Here is a 14,074-nt window from a genome sequence, read left to right on the forward strand (position 1 = left end):
TGTCAGCAACTTTCCTTTCAATGCAAAGTGATTGTCCAACTTCCAGCTAATTCTCTGGTTCTCAGAGGAGCTCTGCAGAGGCCCTGCAGGCCTGGCCCCCAGAACAACCCTAAGCACAAAGTTTCAAGGCAAGCTAGTGCTAGACCCTGGGGATTCTCAGGAGCTGGAACCCTCAAGAATCAGACCTCTAATAACTCCCAGCTACCAGACAGATCTGCCAGGGAGGCAGGAACAGAGCAGGGATTATGCTATTAGGGCAGCCAGAGAAGGGGATCCTCCAGGCAGCCCACCCATGTTGGCAAACTCACACCTCATTGGGAGCCAGATACTGTTCTATCCCACATCAACACCTTCTCTGTCAGTCCTCGTTGAGCCCTGGCACCTGAAGGCTAGGTTAGGAGTGGTGAGAGAGAAACCAACCAGGCCTCCACAAGCCCCATCACTTTGATGCACCAGTCACATAACCACAGTGCAGTGGGGCTCAGGAGAAGGGCTTTAGTTGCTGACCAGAAGATGGAAGGCTTCAGCTTCATAAAATATGCGATTTGGGGGAGGGCAGTGCAGGTGACTGAACCCAGGGTCTTGTGCATGCTAGGCCAGTGCTCTTCCACTGAACTACAGCCCCAGCCCCAGGGAGATGTTGTGGGCTGGGCATGGTGGCACACAACACCGGTAGTCTCAGCTACCTGCGATGAGGCTGAGGCCAGAGAATTGCTTGAGTCCAGGAGTTCAGAGCCAGCCTGGACAATATAGTGAGAGCCCATTTTAAAAAAGGAAAAAAAAAAAAGTAAGACATGCCTGTAATCCCAGCTACCTGGAAGGCTGAGGCAGGAGGATCACAAGTTCAAGGCCAGATTGGGCAACTTAACAAAACCCTATCTCAAAATAAAATAAAAAGGGATGGAGATGTAGTTCAGTGGTAGAGCACCCCAGGGTTCAATTCTCAGAACCACGTGGGCGGGGGAATCTTGAGGAAGATATTACAAAAGAGAAGAAATTGTTAGGAATGGGAGGAACCTACCCCAGAAGAGCTTCTAGAACCAAAGCATGTGCAGCCTCCCCTTGATGGCTGCAGATCCCTCCCTCTCTGTGCCCTCCAGCCTTGGTGATGTGAATAGCCCTGTCTAGCCCGGCAGCCCACTTTAAGGGCCAGAGTCTGATCAGCTTGTGACCGCACAGGCAAAGGTGAGAACAACCCAAAACATAGATGCAACAGGTGAACGGAAGAGGGGCACAGACACTTTATTGAGTGGCAGGCACAGGAGAGGTAGCTGGCTCCAATGTGGAAGCGGAGGTGGCAGGTCATGCCAGGGCGCTGTAGGCATCTGGCAGCTAGGGCCGTGCCCTCCCATCCTAGGGGCAACGGCACTAGCTCACTACGACAGGAGCAGCAAGGAGCCGGCCAGAGGGGGTGCCTGTCATGGCCCCCGGGATCCTGGGCAAGAAGCGGCAGATAAACGTGGCACAGGGGCCTGAGGTGAGGGGGACTGGGGTCTGAGTGCTCTGGGGGGGAGCACAAGGGGGGGTCACGTCTGTGGGGTCGAGTAGAGACTGTGGTGATGGCCACCTGGTCCTGGCACCTGGGAGAAGAGCAGAGGAGTGGTCCTCGTCTGGCTGCCCCCACACCAGCCTGGCTCACGCCCGATAGCGCCGTACCAGCTGCCAGAGCCTAGGCTGCCCGACATGCTGCAGGCAGAGAAGCAGGGTCAGTCCCAGGGCAGTGACCAGAGCCACATTCACGAGAATGGCAGGGGAAGAGAGGCTCAGAGTCCCTACAACCCACCCCCCCTGGGTCCAGGGTAAACTGCATCCAGGGACGGAGGTGGAGGACTTAGCACTAGGAACCCAGAGGGGGCCTCACCTAAAACAGATGGGGAAACAACGGCTAGATGTGAGGTGGGGGCTGGGGGGACATGGCTCTCCAATCCTACTGCTGATGGAGCAGGCCAGGAGCCAGGAAGGACTCCTACCTGGTGCTCTCCCCCCGGCTATGCTCCCAGGAGCAGGCCTCGTCCTCACAGTGCCCAGCTCGGTCGAAGAAGTAGGAACGGGAGCCAAAGACCTGCCCATTGAGGATGCGGCTGGTGCTCTGTGGGGGGGGGGGGGAGTCACTGTCGTCAGTGCTTTCTCCTGTCCCCCACAGGTGTCCCTGGACACCTGCCCAGGATTCCCAGGGTCCACTCTTTTCCACTAGCCCCATCGAGGGGAATGGAGACCCTCACCAGGTCCTGCGGGGGCCGATGCACACGGAAGAAGCCCACTAGCAGGGTGGTGGGCAGGAGCTCCCACACGAAGAGGATGAGGCCAAACACCAGGTAGCCCTTGTTCCCCAGGTCATTTACCAGATCCGCCTGTGGGAAGGCAGGAGCTTGTGCCAGTCTGCAATCCCACTCGAGTAGCACCATGACAGAGCAAGGCCAGCTTGAGAGCAGGTGCCACAGCTGGTAAACGGCCTAACACTCACCTGATCAGAAACATTGTACCAGTCGTAATCGAAGGCATCCAGCCGGCTCCGGGGCGCCAAGGCCAGGGCTGCCAGGTTGTAGCAGGCCCGGCTGGCATACAGCAGGACCATGGCGCCACCCATTGCAGCCGCCTGGCACACACTGGTCCCCTGGCATGGACGACAACAGAGGATCCTCAGGGAGAGGAGGCTCCCAACTTCCTCTGTACCCTGATGACCACTGCCCAAAGATCCCCAAGGATACCTGTGCATCAGGATTTGTGGCCCTACCTTGGCCTCCAGGTAGATGCTAGTGGAAGGGGCCCGCCGGGCAACCAGGCAGAGACAGGCAGCAAGAGAGAGGGCGCAGATGACAAAGAGGGAGTCGCTCACCAGGACGCGCACCAGCAGTAGGGCCCAGGGCTGTGCCCGTCGCCGGCGGGACAGCACTGCACACAGCACGTTCACCAACAGAAAGAGCAGCGAGGCCCCCACGAAAGCCCCTCGGACGGCCAGCCTGCAGCCCACAGCACAGTCAGCCTCAGACCATGGACTGCCCTTGGCATTCACCAACCACACTACCGCCCTCAGGAGACCCCAGTGCCTGTCAGAATTCAGATCATCCAGGCTGAAACCTGCTCTTCCAGTTTTACAGATTGGGAAACTGAGGCCCAAAGAGGTCAGAAGGTGAGGGATAGCTGTGGCATCTTGCAAAGAAACACCAGACTGGAAGTCAGAAGTCTAGATCTGAGCTCTGGCTCTGCTTCCTGCCAGCTCTGTGACCTTGAACATGCTCCTTTATCTGGCTGGGCCTCAGTTTCCTCAAGTTGCAAATAAAGATAAGAACTTCTCAGGTAAGTTGTTAAAAGAAAGATGTTTGTAAAAGTTCTTTATGAACTGGAAGACAATGTGCAGTGACAGGGGTACTGCAGCCCAAGGTCACCCAGAAGTGCACTTGGGCTTTGTGATTTCCATGGGTTGGAGCCTCCAGCTCTTTCTCCATCATGGATGACACTGGTGTCCTTTCCCCTCACAGTATACAACCGTTTCTATTACTGTCGACCCTCACCTATGCAAGCCTCTGCTGAGCCATCTGTGCCAGGTGCTTTAGCTTTTCCAAGCTCTTTCACAAACATTCCCCTGTTCTTGCCTAAGCCCTGAAAAGTAGGCTTCTCCCTGCCCCTGACCTGGGGCTGAGCCCACCAGTGCCCCAATACTTACAAGCCTCGGCTCATCTCTGGCCGACGCTTCGCCTTGGCCTTGAACACCACCTGAGAGCAGAGATGCCCATCACTCCTTTGGGCTCTTGAGTCTTGCCCCCCTCATCCCCCACCCCTTACCACAATTACCTGGGCAAAGTAGAGGTTCATGAGCGTCAGTGTGAAGAACTGCAGGCAGACAGGACAGCAGTAGAGAAGCCAAAAGGGCAAGGGCCCCAGGCGATTGGCTCGGGGCGTGTCACGGAAGTAGAAGGAGAAGAGGGTAGTACGTAGGGCGGCCCAGAGAAGACAGAGTGCCAGGAACACCGTCTGATAGCTGAGACGCTTGTGCCCATACAGAAGCACCAGCCAGAGCTGGGCATAGACAGAGAAGAAGAGCAGGGCATACAGGGTAGTGTAGGCCGCGGTCAGCCCCAGGGTCACAGTAGGTGGCAGGGCAGGAACCAGCCCGGCAGCAGGTACCAGGCCAGACAGGTTACTCTCCATGTCAGGGAAGGAGGCCTGAATCCCAGAGAAAGAGATGGAGGACTGGCAAGGGGGCAGGGAAATAAATACGGAGGGTGCAGTGACAGAGATGGGAACTCAAAAGGATAGAAGTTGTGGCTGGCCAGGGCCTTCCTCCTCAACAGAAAGACCCTTGCCTTGGGAGACACAGGCAACCTGGGCCCCTGGCTCTGGGATGTGGAAGGGCAGTCCTCTCCTGGGCAAAGGAGGTGGGGGGTTGGGGTGTCTCTCCCTGGGCTGGCCTCAGAGCCAGGGGGATGCGGGGATACAGAGGCTGAAGGAGAGGAGTCCCTGGCTCTGGTCGCTCAAGTCGGCCTGGCAGGAGGGGGAGAGCCGGCCGATACCGGTCAGCTTAGAGCAGCGATCGCTGCGGGGGCGCCCAACGCCCGGCTCTCCCCATCCCCAAGCTTGGGGGCTCTCTGTCCTCCAATAATCCGTATGGGGGCTTCTTTCTCTGTCCTTGAGAATCCAGCCGTTCTCCCCCGCCCACCGCCTCCACCCTCCAGCCTCGGGGGGCAGGAAAGGCCGATGCCCAATCCTCAGGCCGCGGCTGGGGGAGCGGGCTCCGGTCGCCGGGACCCGGGGCTCCAGCTCCCCGGCTCCCGCTGCTCCGCCCCCTCCTGCGCCTGCGCGGGCATCGTTCGCTACGCAAATTGCGCAGAGGCCCGCCCTGGCTCCGCAGCCCGGCGCCGCGCCCGGCGTGGAGCCTTTCGAGAATCGGCGCCGGCTGCGCCACCAACGGGCGCCCGGGGTTACGGGAGCCGGCAAGCGGCTGAGACGCGGAGGCACCGCCGCATCCAACGTGCGCCAGGATGGGCCGTGCCTTGGGCTGCCGGCCCTTGCTTCTTTGGAACACCGCCCGTTCCCACGCTTAAATTCCCTATCCTCAAACTAGGATCACGCCGCCCGGCTGGGGGCGACAACCACTTCCCCTCACTGAGTCTCTGAAGGAAACTTCCGCCCATAGCCAAGATGGCCCCCGGCCCCGCCCCCTGAGCCCGGACCCGCGGACTCCGGACGCCCCCGGCGGGCCCGCAAGCCCCGGGCACCGGCCCGCTCACCTGGCCGGCCGCCTGCACGCTGCCTGCCAGCCGCAGAGCTCCGAGAGCCCCACGGCTCGCTCTCACAGGGGCCCCCGTCGCTTCTCCCGCGCCCGGGCATTCATCCTGCCAGAGAGGAGGCGCCCTCTCTTATCTTTAAGTGCTCCCGAGATGGCGCTGGGAGGGGTCCCAGATGTGGGCAGCGCGAGGAGGAGGAGAGAGTGGGACTTCCCGACCGGTCACCCGGTCCAGGCGAAGCAATAACAGCAGCAATAATTACATCCGACGGCTGAGCGTCAATTACGGCTTTACAAAGTGCTTTCACTCACAGTAATCACCACTCTGTTTACAAAATTTTCACCGGCCCCCGAGGGAGGTGTCATTATCTCCATTTTACACGGGGGAAATTAAGGCCCTGAGGGGCTGAAGGATTCGTCCGCAGAAGCGGGCCTCCAGGTTCCAAATGGGGATCCCAGAAAAAGCCTTCATCGCTTCCGCGCACGCTCCAGGCGCGAGGAAGTAAAGGCGACAGGAGAGGAAGGAGGGACCGGGAAGGAAGGCGGTAGGACCCGCATGTCGGCGGCGAGGGTGGCACCCGGCCTGGAGTGGCCCCGCCTCCGGGCCAACCCGCGATTCATTCCGAGAGCTGATTGGACTAGGTCGGTGACAGTTCCCGTTACCCAGGAAACCTGGGCCGGGCGCTTTCAGTACTAGAGGGAGGCGGCGGGCCCGGGTCAGGGGCCTTGAGAACGGGCTTGGGGTGAGACCTGTGTGCCAAACCACCGGCAGGGCGGGGAGGGGAGGGGCGGGGCCTAGGTAGGGGTTTGGGGCTGCTCCCGAGCACCTGGGCCCCGAGGGGAGATTTAGGTCCTGGGCAACTCCCTGAGCTCCCTGCCCGACCAGATGCAGTAGATAGATGAGGGCCTGGAAGGACCGGCGGGCCTAAATGAGCTAAGGTATTAGAGGGAGAAAGGGACACCTGTCCCTTGTCTCCCACCGCCGCCGTTTCCTCAGTTTTGCACCCTGACTACCTGTCATCTTGTCCTCGCAGCCCAGAGCATGTTCCAGATCCCAGAGTTTGAGCCCAGTGAGCAGGAAGACTCCAGCTCCGCAGAAGGGGGCCTGGGCCCCAGCCCCGCAGGGGACCGGCCAGGCCCCTACAAGAATCAACCACCAGGCTGCGGCTTGGCTCCAGGCCTCCCCAGGGACACCGGTCACCAGCAGCGGCAGGCAACCAGCTGCAGCAACCATGGAGGTAGGTTCCCCACCACTGACACCACCTGCCTATCCACTTTGCCTTCAGCCCAGTCACTCCCTACACTCCAGCTGCACTACTCACTGAAAGCTTTGAGGGGAGTTCCTAACTTCTCTGAGCCTCGGTTTCCTCTTCTGCAAGCCAAACAATCACCACCACTTTGTAGTACTATTGAGTTAATTGGCAGGAATGGGCAGAAGGCATTGATTATAGAGATGGTGCGTAATAAATGCTCAAAAAGGGCATCTGTTGTTATGGGACCAGGAACAGAAATCGGTGAAAGGCAGGCAGTGATCCAGAAAGGGAAGTGACTCTCCTAAGGTCACTCGTGCTTGGTATTAACTAAATAGGAGGTGGGTTGGAAGACTACTTGATGCTTGCCACAGGGTGCCACCTTTCCCTGGGATAGAGCCTTCCACCAGGCAGGTGTGTGCTTTTCCACCCTGAGGCTCACCCATAGGGAACTGCCCTTGTACCAGGGAAGGGCAGTTGATCCCCAAGTGGAAGACAGCCCTCCCAGGCTATGTGACTGGTGTGGGAGTTGGGAAACACTGGGGTCATATGGAAGGATGGGCACAGGAGGGCCTGGGCATTTCTCAGTAGCCTGCATCTCCCTGGTGCCTGGCACTGGGCTGGCACCTGGAACAGAGAGGTCTTGTGAAAGCCAAGTCCGTTCTGGCTGCTGGGGTGCCTCAGTGAGTGGGAAGCAGTCCTTGCCCTGTGGAGCTTACGCACTCTTCTGAGGTGGGGGAGATAGGCTGGAAACACGGAATGCATTAGAAGATGGTGTGTGCTGGGGTCGGAGCACAAAAGAGAGTACAGAGAAGCACAGTCCTGGGGGCTGGCAGAGTCACTGGGGTGGATCTTGGGAAGAAGCCACATGGTGGCCTGGCTGGAGGAGGCTATGGGTGAGCCATTCCGATGTCTGTGGGAAGACCTTTCCAGATACAGGGAAGAGCAGATGGGGAGGCCCAGGTGCCAAGACTGCCTCAAGCTAGTATGCCTCCCAGGGGAGGGAGGTGGGGAAGGGTAGTTGAGGCCCCACTCAGTCTGTGGGGACTTTGAGTGAAAAAAAAATTTTTTTTTTTTTTTTTTGGTAATAGGGATTGAACTCAGGGGCACTTGACCACTGAGCCACATCCCCAGCCCTATTTTATATTTTATTTAGAGACAGGGTCTCACTGAGTTGCTTAGGGCCTTGATTTTGCTGAGGCTGGCTTTGAACTCTTGATCCTCCTGCCTCAGCCTCCCAAGCTGCTGGGATGACAGGCTGGCACACAGCTTTTTAAAAATTCTGTTGGTGCTGGGATTGAGCCCAAGGACACTTTGCCATTGAGATATATCTCCAGCTCTTCTTATTTTTTTATTTTGAGACAAGCTGGCCTGAACTTGGGATCATCCTACCTCAGCCTCTCAAATTGCTGGGATTAAAGGTGTGTGCCACCACGCTCAGCTATAATATTTTTTTAGTTGTCACTGGGCCTTTATTGTTCTTTATATATATGCCTTGCTGAGAATCGAACTCAGTGACTTATACATGCTAGGAAAGTGCTCTACCACTGAGCTAGAGTTCCAGCCCCCTATATTTTACTTATTTTTTTATTTTTTGTAAAACTCATTTTTTAGTTATAGGTGCATATAATGTATTTTTATGTGGTGCTGAGGATCGAACCTAGTGCCTCACACATGGTAGGCGAGCCCTCTACCACTGAGCCATAGCCCAGCCCTGGCCTTGAACTTTTGATCCTCCTGCCTCAGCCTTCTAAGGAGCTGGGATTGCAGGCTAGTGACACCACACCCAGTTTAAATGTTTGTTTGATTTAATAATCAGTGTCTTAAAAGCAAGTGATTTCCAAAAAAAGATCACAAGGACCAGTGGCCTGCCTGTACTGTGTGGCCTGGAACCTTCTACCTGGGCAGGGCAGCTCACATTGGATCTCTTTGCCCTTCTATTTCCTGCCATTGGGCTCCTGCTGGATTGTTAAATGGGAGTTCAGGTGGCCTCCCTTGCAGGAAGGACCTGATGCTTGCTTACCAACAGTGCGTAGGGGAAGGTGCAGAAGCACTTGCTGTCCTGTGTCTCCATGGCCTTCAATAAAAACCTTCAATAGGACCCACTGGAGGTTTAAAGTGAAGATGGCTGAAGTTGGGCTTACAGCAGGGGCTGGCACACCACAGCCTCTGGTAAATCTCTGTGTCTAAGAATGGGCCGTGAAGTTTAAAGCTGGAGGTGCAGTTGCTGGGCCTGGGGCACCTGGGAATGTCCAGGGCTCAAATGGTCCTCATACCTCAGCCTCCCAAGTATCTGGGTATTTGAGAACGAATCTTGCTAAATGTGGCTGAGGCTGGCTTGGACCTTACTATCCTCCCCTCAGCCTCTCAGTTGCCAGGATTACAGCCTGTGGCACTGCATCTAGCGATTTTTCACTTTTTAAAATAGTGGACAAAAATCTAGAGAACAGTATTTTTAACAGGGGAAATTACATAGAATTCAGTTTTCAGTGTCCCGAATAAAGCTGTAGTGGAACCCAGCAATGTACCGTCAGCTCCGTATGGCTGTGGCTTCTTCCAAGCTGTGAGCGTAAAGTTGAATAATTGTCCCAGAGACTGTGGCCACCAAACCTGAACTATTTGCTTCCTAGCTCTTGACAGAAAATATTAACCATCCCCCATCTTAGAGCTTTCTGATTTCATCCCCTCTGACAGAGTGGGGGCCTGCTGTCTCAGCCCACAGGGGCTACAGGATGCTGATGGCTTGTGAGGCCACTGGTCAGGGTGGGACAGAGCACTGGGGCCGCAACCTCTGCCTCCTAGGGCAGGGTAGTAGGGCTTGCGAGGCCTAGCATCCTAAAGATGGGATCTAGGCCTGGCCCTGCCTAGTGGGGAAGCGTCACAGCTTCTAAGTACCTGAACTGCACTGTTTTTATGAGGGTGCCTGTGGCAGCGGGAAGGTGGAAGTATTGGGCCCCACCTGCTGCCCAGAAGCCTGGGGGGTAAGTCAGAGCTTACAGCTGGAGGTGAGTTGCTAGACCACAGTCCCCTCCCACCCCCTATCCCGCCTCAGGCTAAACTCCAGGTGGATGGCCTGAGTGGGCAGGACTGGGTATCCACCCAGGCTCTAGCACTCCCTTCCCCTAGAGGGGAAATTGGCTTAGGCACACCTGACCTCTTTCCCTAGGGAGTTCACAGAAAATCTTCTGGATCCACCCCCCTGCCCCAGTAAACAGATACTTTTGGTTTTCCCAACTAAGTATGGTGAGGCATACCTATCATCCCACCTCCTCAGGAGGCTGAGGCAGAGGATCACAAGTTTGAGGCCAGCCTCAGCAATTTATCAAGACCCTAAACAACTTAGTGAGACTCTGTCTCAAAGACTTAAAAGGGCTGGGGATGTAGCTCAATGGTTAAGTGCTCTGGGTTCAATCCCCAGTACAAAAAAAAAAAAAAAAAAAAACGTCTGGGGATATAGCTCAGTGGTAGAACACCCCTGGATTTGATCCCCAGTACTACAAAATAATAATCCATTTTATGCAAATGGGCATCATTTTGATGATGGCATGGCTTGATATTGCCAAATTCATTACTTTGCTGAGAATCTTCCATCCCACAGTACAGGCTTTGAGCTGTTTTTGTTTGTTTTGGTACCTGGGATTGAACCCAGGGGCACTTAACCACTCAGCCATATCCCCAATCTGTTTTTTGTTTTATTTTGAGAAAGGGTCTGGCTAAGTCCATAGGGCCATGTTAAGTTGCTGAGGATGGCCTCAAATTTGCAATTCTCCTGCCTCAGTCTCCTGGAGTGGCTGGGATTACAGGCCTGCGCCACCACACATGGCTTCATCCCTGCCACTTGCTATATGATCTTGGGCAAATTACCAAATTACCCTGTCCTGCTTTAGTTTCCTCCTCTGTAAAATGGTGACCGTGAGGAAATTTCCTGTTAGCACAGGATGAGGACTAAATGAATTCATACATTGGAAACATCCAATCTGTCCTAGCCCGTGTTCCTATACTTTTATTTATTTATTTTGTGCTGGGGATTGAACCCAGGGCCTTGTGCATGTGAGGCAAGCACTCTACCAACTGAGCTACATCCCCAGCCCCTTATGCTTGTTTTTTGTTGTGTTTGTGGTGCTGGGGATCCAGCCCAGGGCCTCCAGCGTGATAGGTGAGTGGTCTACTGCTGAGCTATCCTCCAGGCCTCTTCTGCTTGTCTTAATTCCTGGGAGAGTGATAGTGTTAGCACTACTCATTGGAAAGTCATCACTCAGGTGACTTGCACGTGTCAAATGTTGAGTTCTCAGAAGCTGACATTGCCTGGACATTTGGTGGCAGGCAGGGTGTGCCACTGTGACTCAGGAAAGTTCCTAACCTCAGTGCCTCTATTTCCTCATCTGTAAGATAGGGAGGATTTGGTGTCTGCCTCACTGGGGATGTGCAAGGACAGGGTGGGATGCTCTCCTGTGTTCTCCCAGTGGTCCTGGGAGACAGGGATTGCCCCCATTTCACAGAGAAATACACTAAGACCCCAACGGGCTCAAGGTCCCAGAGCAGGAACATGGTCCTGGCTGAACCCACGGAATTACTGATCCCTGCTCCACTGCTCACGTCCCATAGAAATGAAAAGCAGGCAGGCCCATTTTTTAAGAATTTTTTTTTTTTTTTTTAGTTGTAGATGGACACAATACCTTTATTTTATTTTTATGAGGTGCTGAGGATCGAACCCAGTGCCTTCCACATGCGAGGCAAGCACTTCTACAGCTGAGCCACAACTCAAGCCCCGGAGAGGCCCATTTTTTATCAGGAGTTTTTCTGTTCCTGGCACTCCAGCCCCATCCCAGTTGATTCCTGATTTAGCTATCTGTACCTACTTCCATCTGGCTCTTCTGAGGGTTTGAGGTACCCTTGCCTGACCTCAGGGTGGGCCTTTTTGGTTCCCACCCTCTTCTAAGTGGGGGGGATCTGACTGGAGAGGGGAGATGTTCTGTTTGATACACCCCAGCTTCCACACCTGGCCTAAATCTTCCCTCCTCCAAAGACTTCCTGACCGACATCCTTGTCTGTGAATGCCAAGTGTGTGCCCCAGGCTGTCTTAGCTCTGGGTTTTCTTCTCCTGGAAGTATTCCTAGGTCTTGGTGTGAGCAGCAAGGTATAGTTGGCAGGAGTCAAGAGTGGCACACGGTACCCAGATCAGACCTCACAACAGAGATCCTTCTGAATATACTGACCTACGGTGCTGGCAAGTCACAGAGCATCTCCACACTCCTTATTAGGTGTGACTCTTTTACACCTGCTGGGAGTAAAGCTAGGATTAGGCCCTCGTGAAGGTGATGAAGTTGTTCAGAGTTAAAGATGGTTGGACAGGGAATGAGGTCCATCCCAGTGGACACAGGATTCTATCAAACCTAGGGACTTCGAGCCTCAGGGCTTATAAGTCTTCTCTAAGCCTCAGTCATCTCATCCGTAAAGCGGAGACAGTGGTGGTACTCAACTCTCAGGGTGGTTAGGAAGATAAGGAGGGAATTAATGCATAGTAAGTGTTCCATAAACGTCACATCAAAAAAGTCAACAAACAGCCCAGCATAATGGTGCATGCCTGTAACCCCAGCGGCTCCGGAGGCTGAAGCAGGAGGATCTGGAGTTCTAAACCAGCCTCAATGGCGAGATGCTAAGCAACTCAGTGAGGCCCTGTCTCTACATAAACTACAAAATAGGGCTGGGGATACAGCTCAGTAGTCGAGTGTCCCTCCCCGAGTTCAATCCCCAGTACCAAAACAGAAAAAGAAAAGTCAATAGTTCTGGACATTTTCTTCAAAGCAGGTGTGATGAGGGATGCATCAGTGTTGCTGCCAGGTTCTCATCCTCTGGAGACCCCTGCAGATCTTGTGCAGGACGCCTCCCTAATCCTAGTAATTACAACCACTGCCTCTTTAATTCCAAGCACAGTGTAAAATCATTTATTTAATGGGCTAAAAGGCCTCGACCCTTATTGGCACTTAGCAAAGATGTGCGGGTTTAGTGAGGCCTTAACTCGATTTCCCACAAAAGCCCCCGAGCTTCCTTCCATTTACACAGGAGGGTTTCGCAGCTAGGGGGACGCAGAGGAGCAGAGATTTACTTTGCCCCAACCCGCTAACCCTTCTGCAGGCGCTGGGGCTACGGAGACCCGGAGTCGCCACAGCTCGTACCCCGCAGATACCGATTTGGATGAAGAGATGGAAGAGGAGCCCAGCCCCTTCCGCGGCCGCTCGCGCTCGGCGCCCCCCAATCTCTGGGCTGCACAGCGCTACGGCCGCGAGCTGCGGAGGATGAGCGACGAATTCGAGGGCTCCTTTAAGGTGAGCGCTGGCCCTGCGGCGTGCGGCATGCGGCATGCGTAGACCTGTAGTTCGAACCGCCTGCCCCCACCAGGTCCTTCCACGTCTCAAGGCATGCTGGGACTTGTAGTCCCGGACCGCCTTCTGTCCCGGGGCATGCTGGGACCTGTAGTCCCGGATCACTTTTTACCCGCCAGGTCCTGTCATATCCCGGGGCATGTTGGGACCTGTAGTCCCGGACCGCCTCTTTCGGGTATCAAGGTTCTTGGGATATTTCTTCAATTTGGGGGGGAGGGGTACTGGGAATTGAATCCAGGGACCCTTGACCATCAAGCTACATCCCCAGTGCCCCCCGTTTTTTGAGACACTATCTGGCTAAATGGCTGAGGCTGGTCTCCAACTTTCAATCCTCTGCCTTAGCCTCCCTGTAATTCCTCTCTGGGATTACAGGCGTGCGCCATCGCGTGGGGCACACGTCAATTCTTGAATTGCGGTCCCATCTTCTAGGTGCTAGATATTTGGCTCTTCCACTTAGATCCCTAGGCATTTTCCCAGTCCCCAGCTCTGGCTCTAAACAGTCCCCATTCCTGAGGGCCTAAGCGTCCTCTGTGGCTGGCTCCCTGACCATTCGGTACAGGACATGCTGGAGGCCGTGGTCTTTTACGTCTCCCCGGATCTCCTCTACACTGGGTTCCGGAAATGGAGGTACTTGATTCGATCCGCCTGGGTAAGCCGATTAACTTAACCTTTTTCTTCTTCCCACCCCAAGGGACTTCCTCGCCCGAGGAGCGCGGGCACAGCGTCGCAGATGCGGCAAAGCTCCAGCTGGACGCGCTTCATCCAGTCCTGGTGGGATCGGAACTTGGGGAGGCGAGGCTCCGCCCCCTCCCAGTGACCGTCCCCACATCCCAAACTCCACCGGTTCCTGTCGCCGTTGGCGACCATCTTGGGTGTGGGCGGAAATCTCCGCAGGCCTGTGCAGAGGGGACCCTTCTGTCCCTTGGCTGGGAGGCGCGTGGGAGCGCAGAGGGTAGGTCCACGCAAGTTTTGAAGGTTTTCCGCCCACGGCTGGCCGCCCCGCCCTCGGGCGCTGGGCAGTCCCGCCCAAGCTGCGAGCCGGGATTTAACCCTTACTTCGCCAGGGCCCTCTCCTCCGCCGGGAAGCTGTGGGCCCAGCGACCTACATGCTAATAAAAGTCACACCTGTGCCGCCGCGTCGCCTCTGTACAGTCGCTTGGGGTTGGACCAGAATGGTTCTATCATTGACATTTAAAAAAAATGCCCCCAGCTTACAC

At 55.3% G+C, this 14,074-nt stretch overlaps 2 protein-coding genes across 6 annotated transcripts; one reads left to right on the top strand and one right to left on the bottom strand.

Annotated features, from left to right (window-relative positions):
- Positions 1–1,431: 1,431 nt before the first annotated feature.
- Gpr137 (G protein-coupled receptor 137) lies at positions 1,432–5,304 on the bottom strand. 3 transcript variants are annotated; one of them, XM_071616080.1, is made up of 7 exons: positions 5,229–5,304; positions 3,793–4,164; positions 3,665–3,714; positions 2,465–2,960; positions 2,223–2,351; positions 1,971–2,089; positions 1,432–1,686 (listed from the first exon to the last, which is right to left on the bottom strand). In XM_071616080.1, exons 2-7 carry the CDS (start codon positions 4,147–4,149, stop codon positions 1,527–1,529), a joined length of 1,311 nt encoding a protein of 436 aa, XP_071472181.1. In that variant the 5' UTR covers positions 4,150–4,164; positions 5,229–5,304; the 3' UTR covers positions 1,432–1,526. The 3 variants fall into 3 exon arrangements, with proteins under 3 accessions (XP_071472181.1, XP_027800187.1, XP_027800186.2); XM_027944386.3 differs by lacking the exon at positions 5,229–5,304 and having other exon boundaries at positions 2,465–2,614; positions 2,735–2,960; positions 3,793–5,102; XM_027944385.3 differs by lacking the exon at positions 5,229–5,304 and having other exon boundaries at positions 3,793–5,106.
- Positions 5,305–5,763: 459 nt separating this feature from the next.
- Bad (BCL2 associated agonist of cell death) lies at positions 5,764–13,992 on the top strand. Of its 3 annotated transcripts, none has more exons than XM_027944389.3 (4): positions 5,764–5,866; positions 6,259–6,462; positions 12,610–12,800; positions 13,549–13,992. In XM_027944389.3, exons 2-4 carry the CDS (start codon positions 6,267–6,269, stop codon positions 13,672–13,674), a joined length of 513 nt encoding a protein of 170 aa, XP_027800190.1. In that variant the 5' UTR covers positions 5,764–5,866; positions 6,259–6,266; the 3' UTR covers positions 13,675–13,992. The 3 variants fall into 3 exon arrangements, with proteins under 3 accessions (XP_027800190.1, XP_027800188.1, XP_027800189.1); XM_027944387.2 differs by lacking the exon at positions 5,764–5,866 and adding an exon at positions 5,878–5,967; XM_027944388.3 differs by lacking the exon at positions 5,764–5,866 and adding an exon at positions 6,034–6,163.
- The last annotated feature ends 82 nt before the right edge of the window (positions 13,993–14,074 follow it).

This window comes from Marmota flaviventris, chromosome 9 (genome assembly GCF_047511675.1).
Source record: "Marmota flaviventris isolate mMarFla1 chromosome 9, mMarFla1.hap1, whole genome shotgun sequence".
Taxonomy (NCBI): Eukaryota; Metazoa; Chordata; class Mammalia; order Rodentia; family Sciuridae; genus Marmota; species Marmota flaviventris.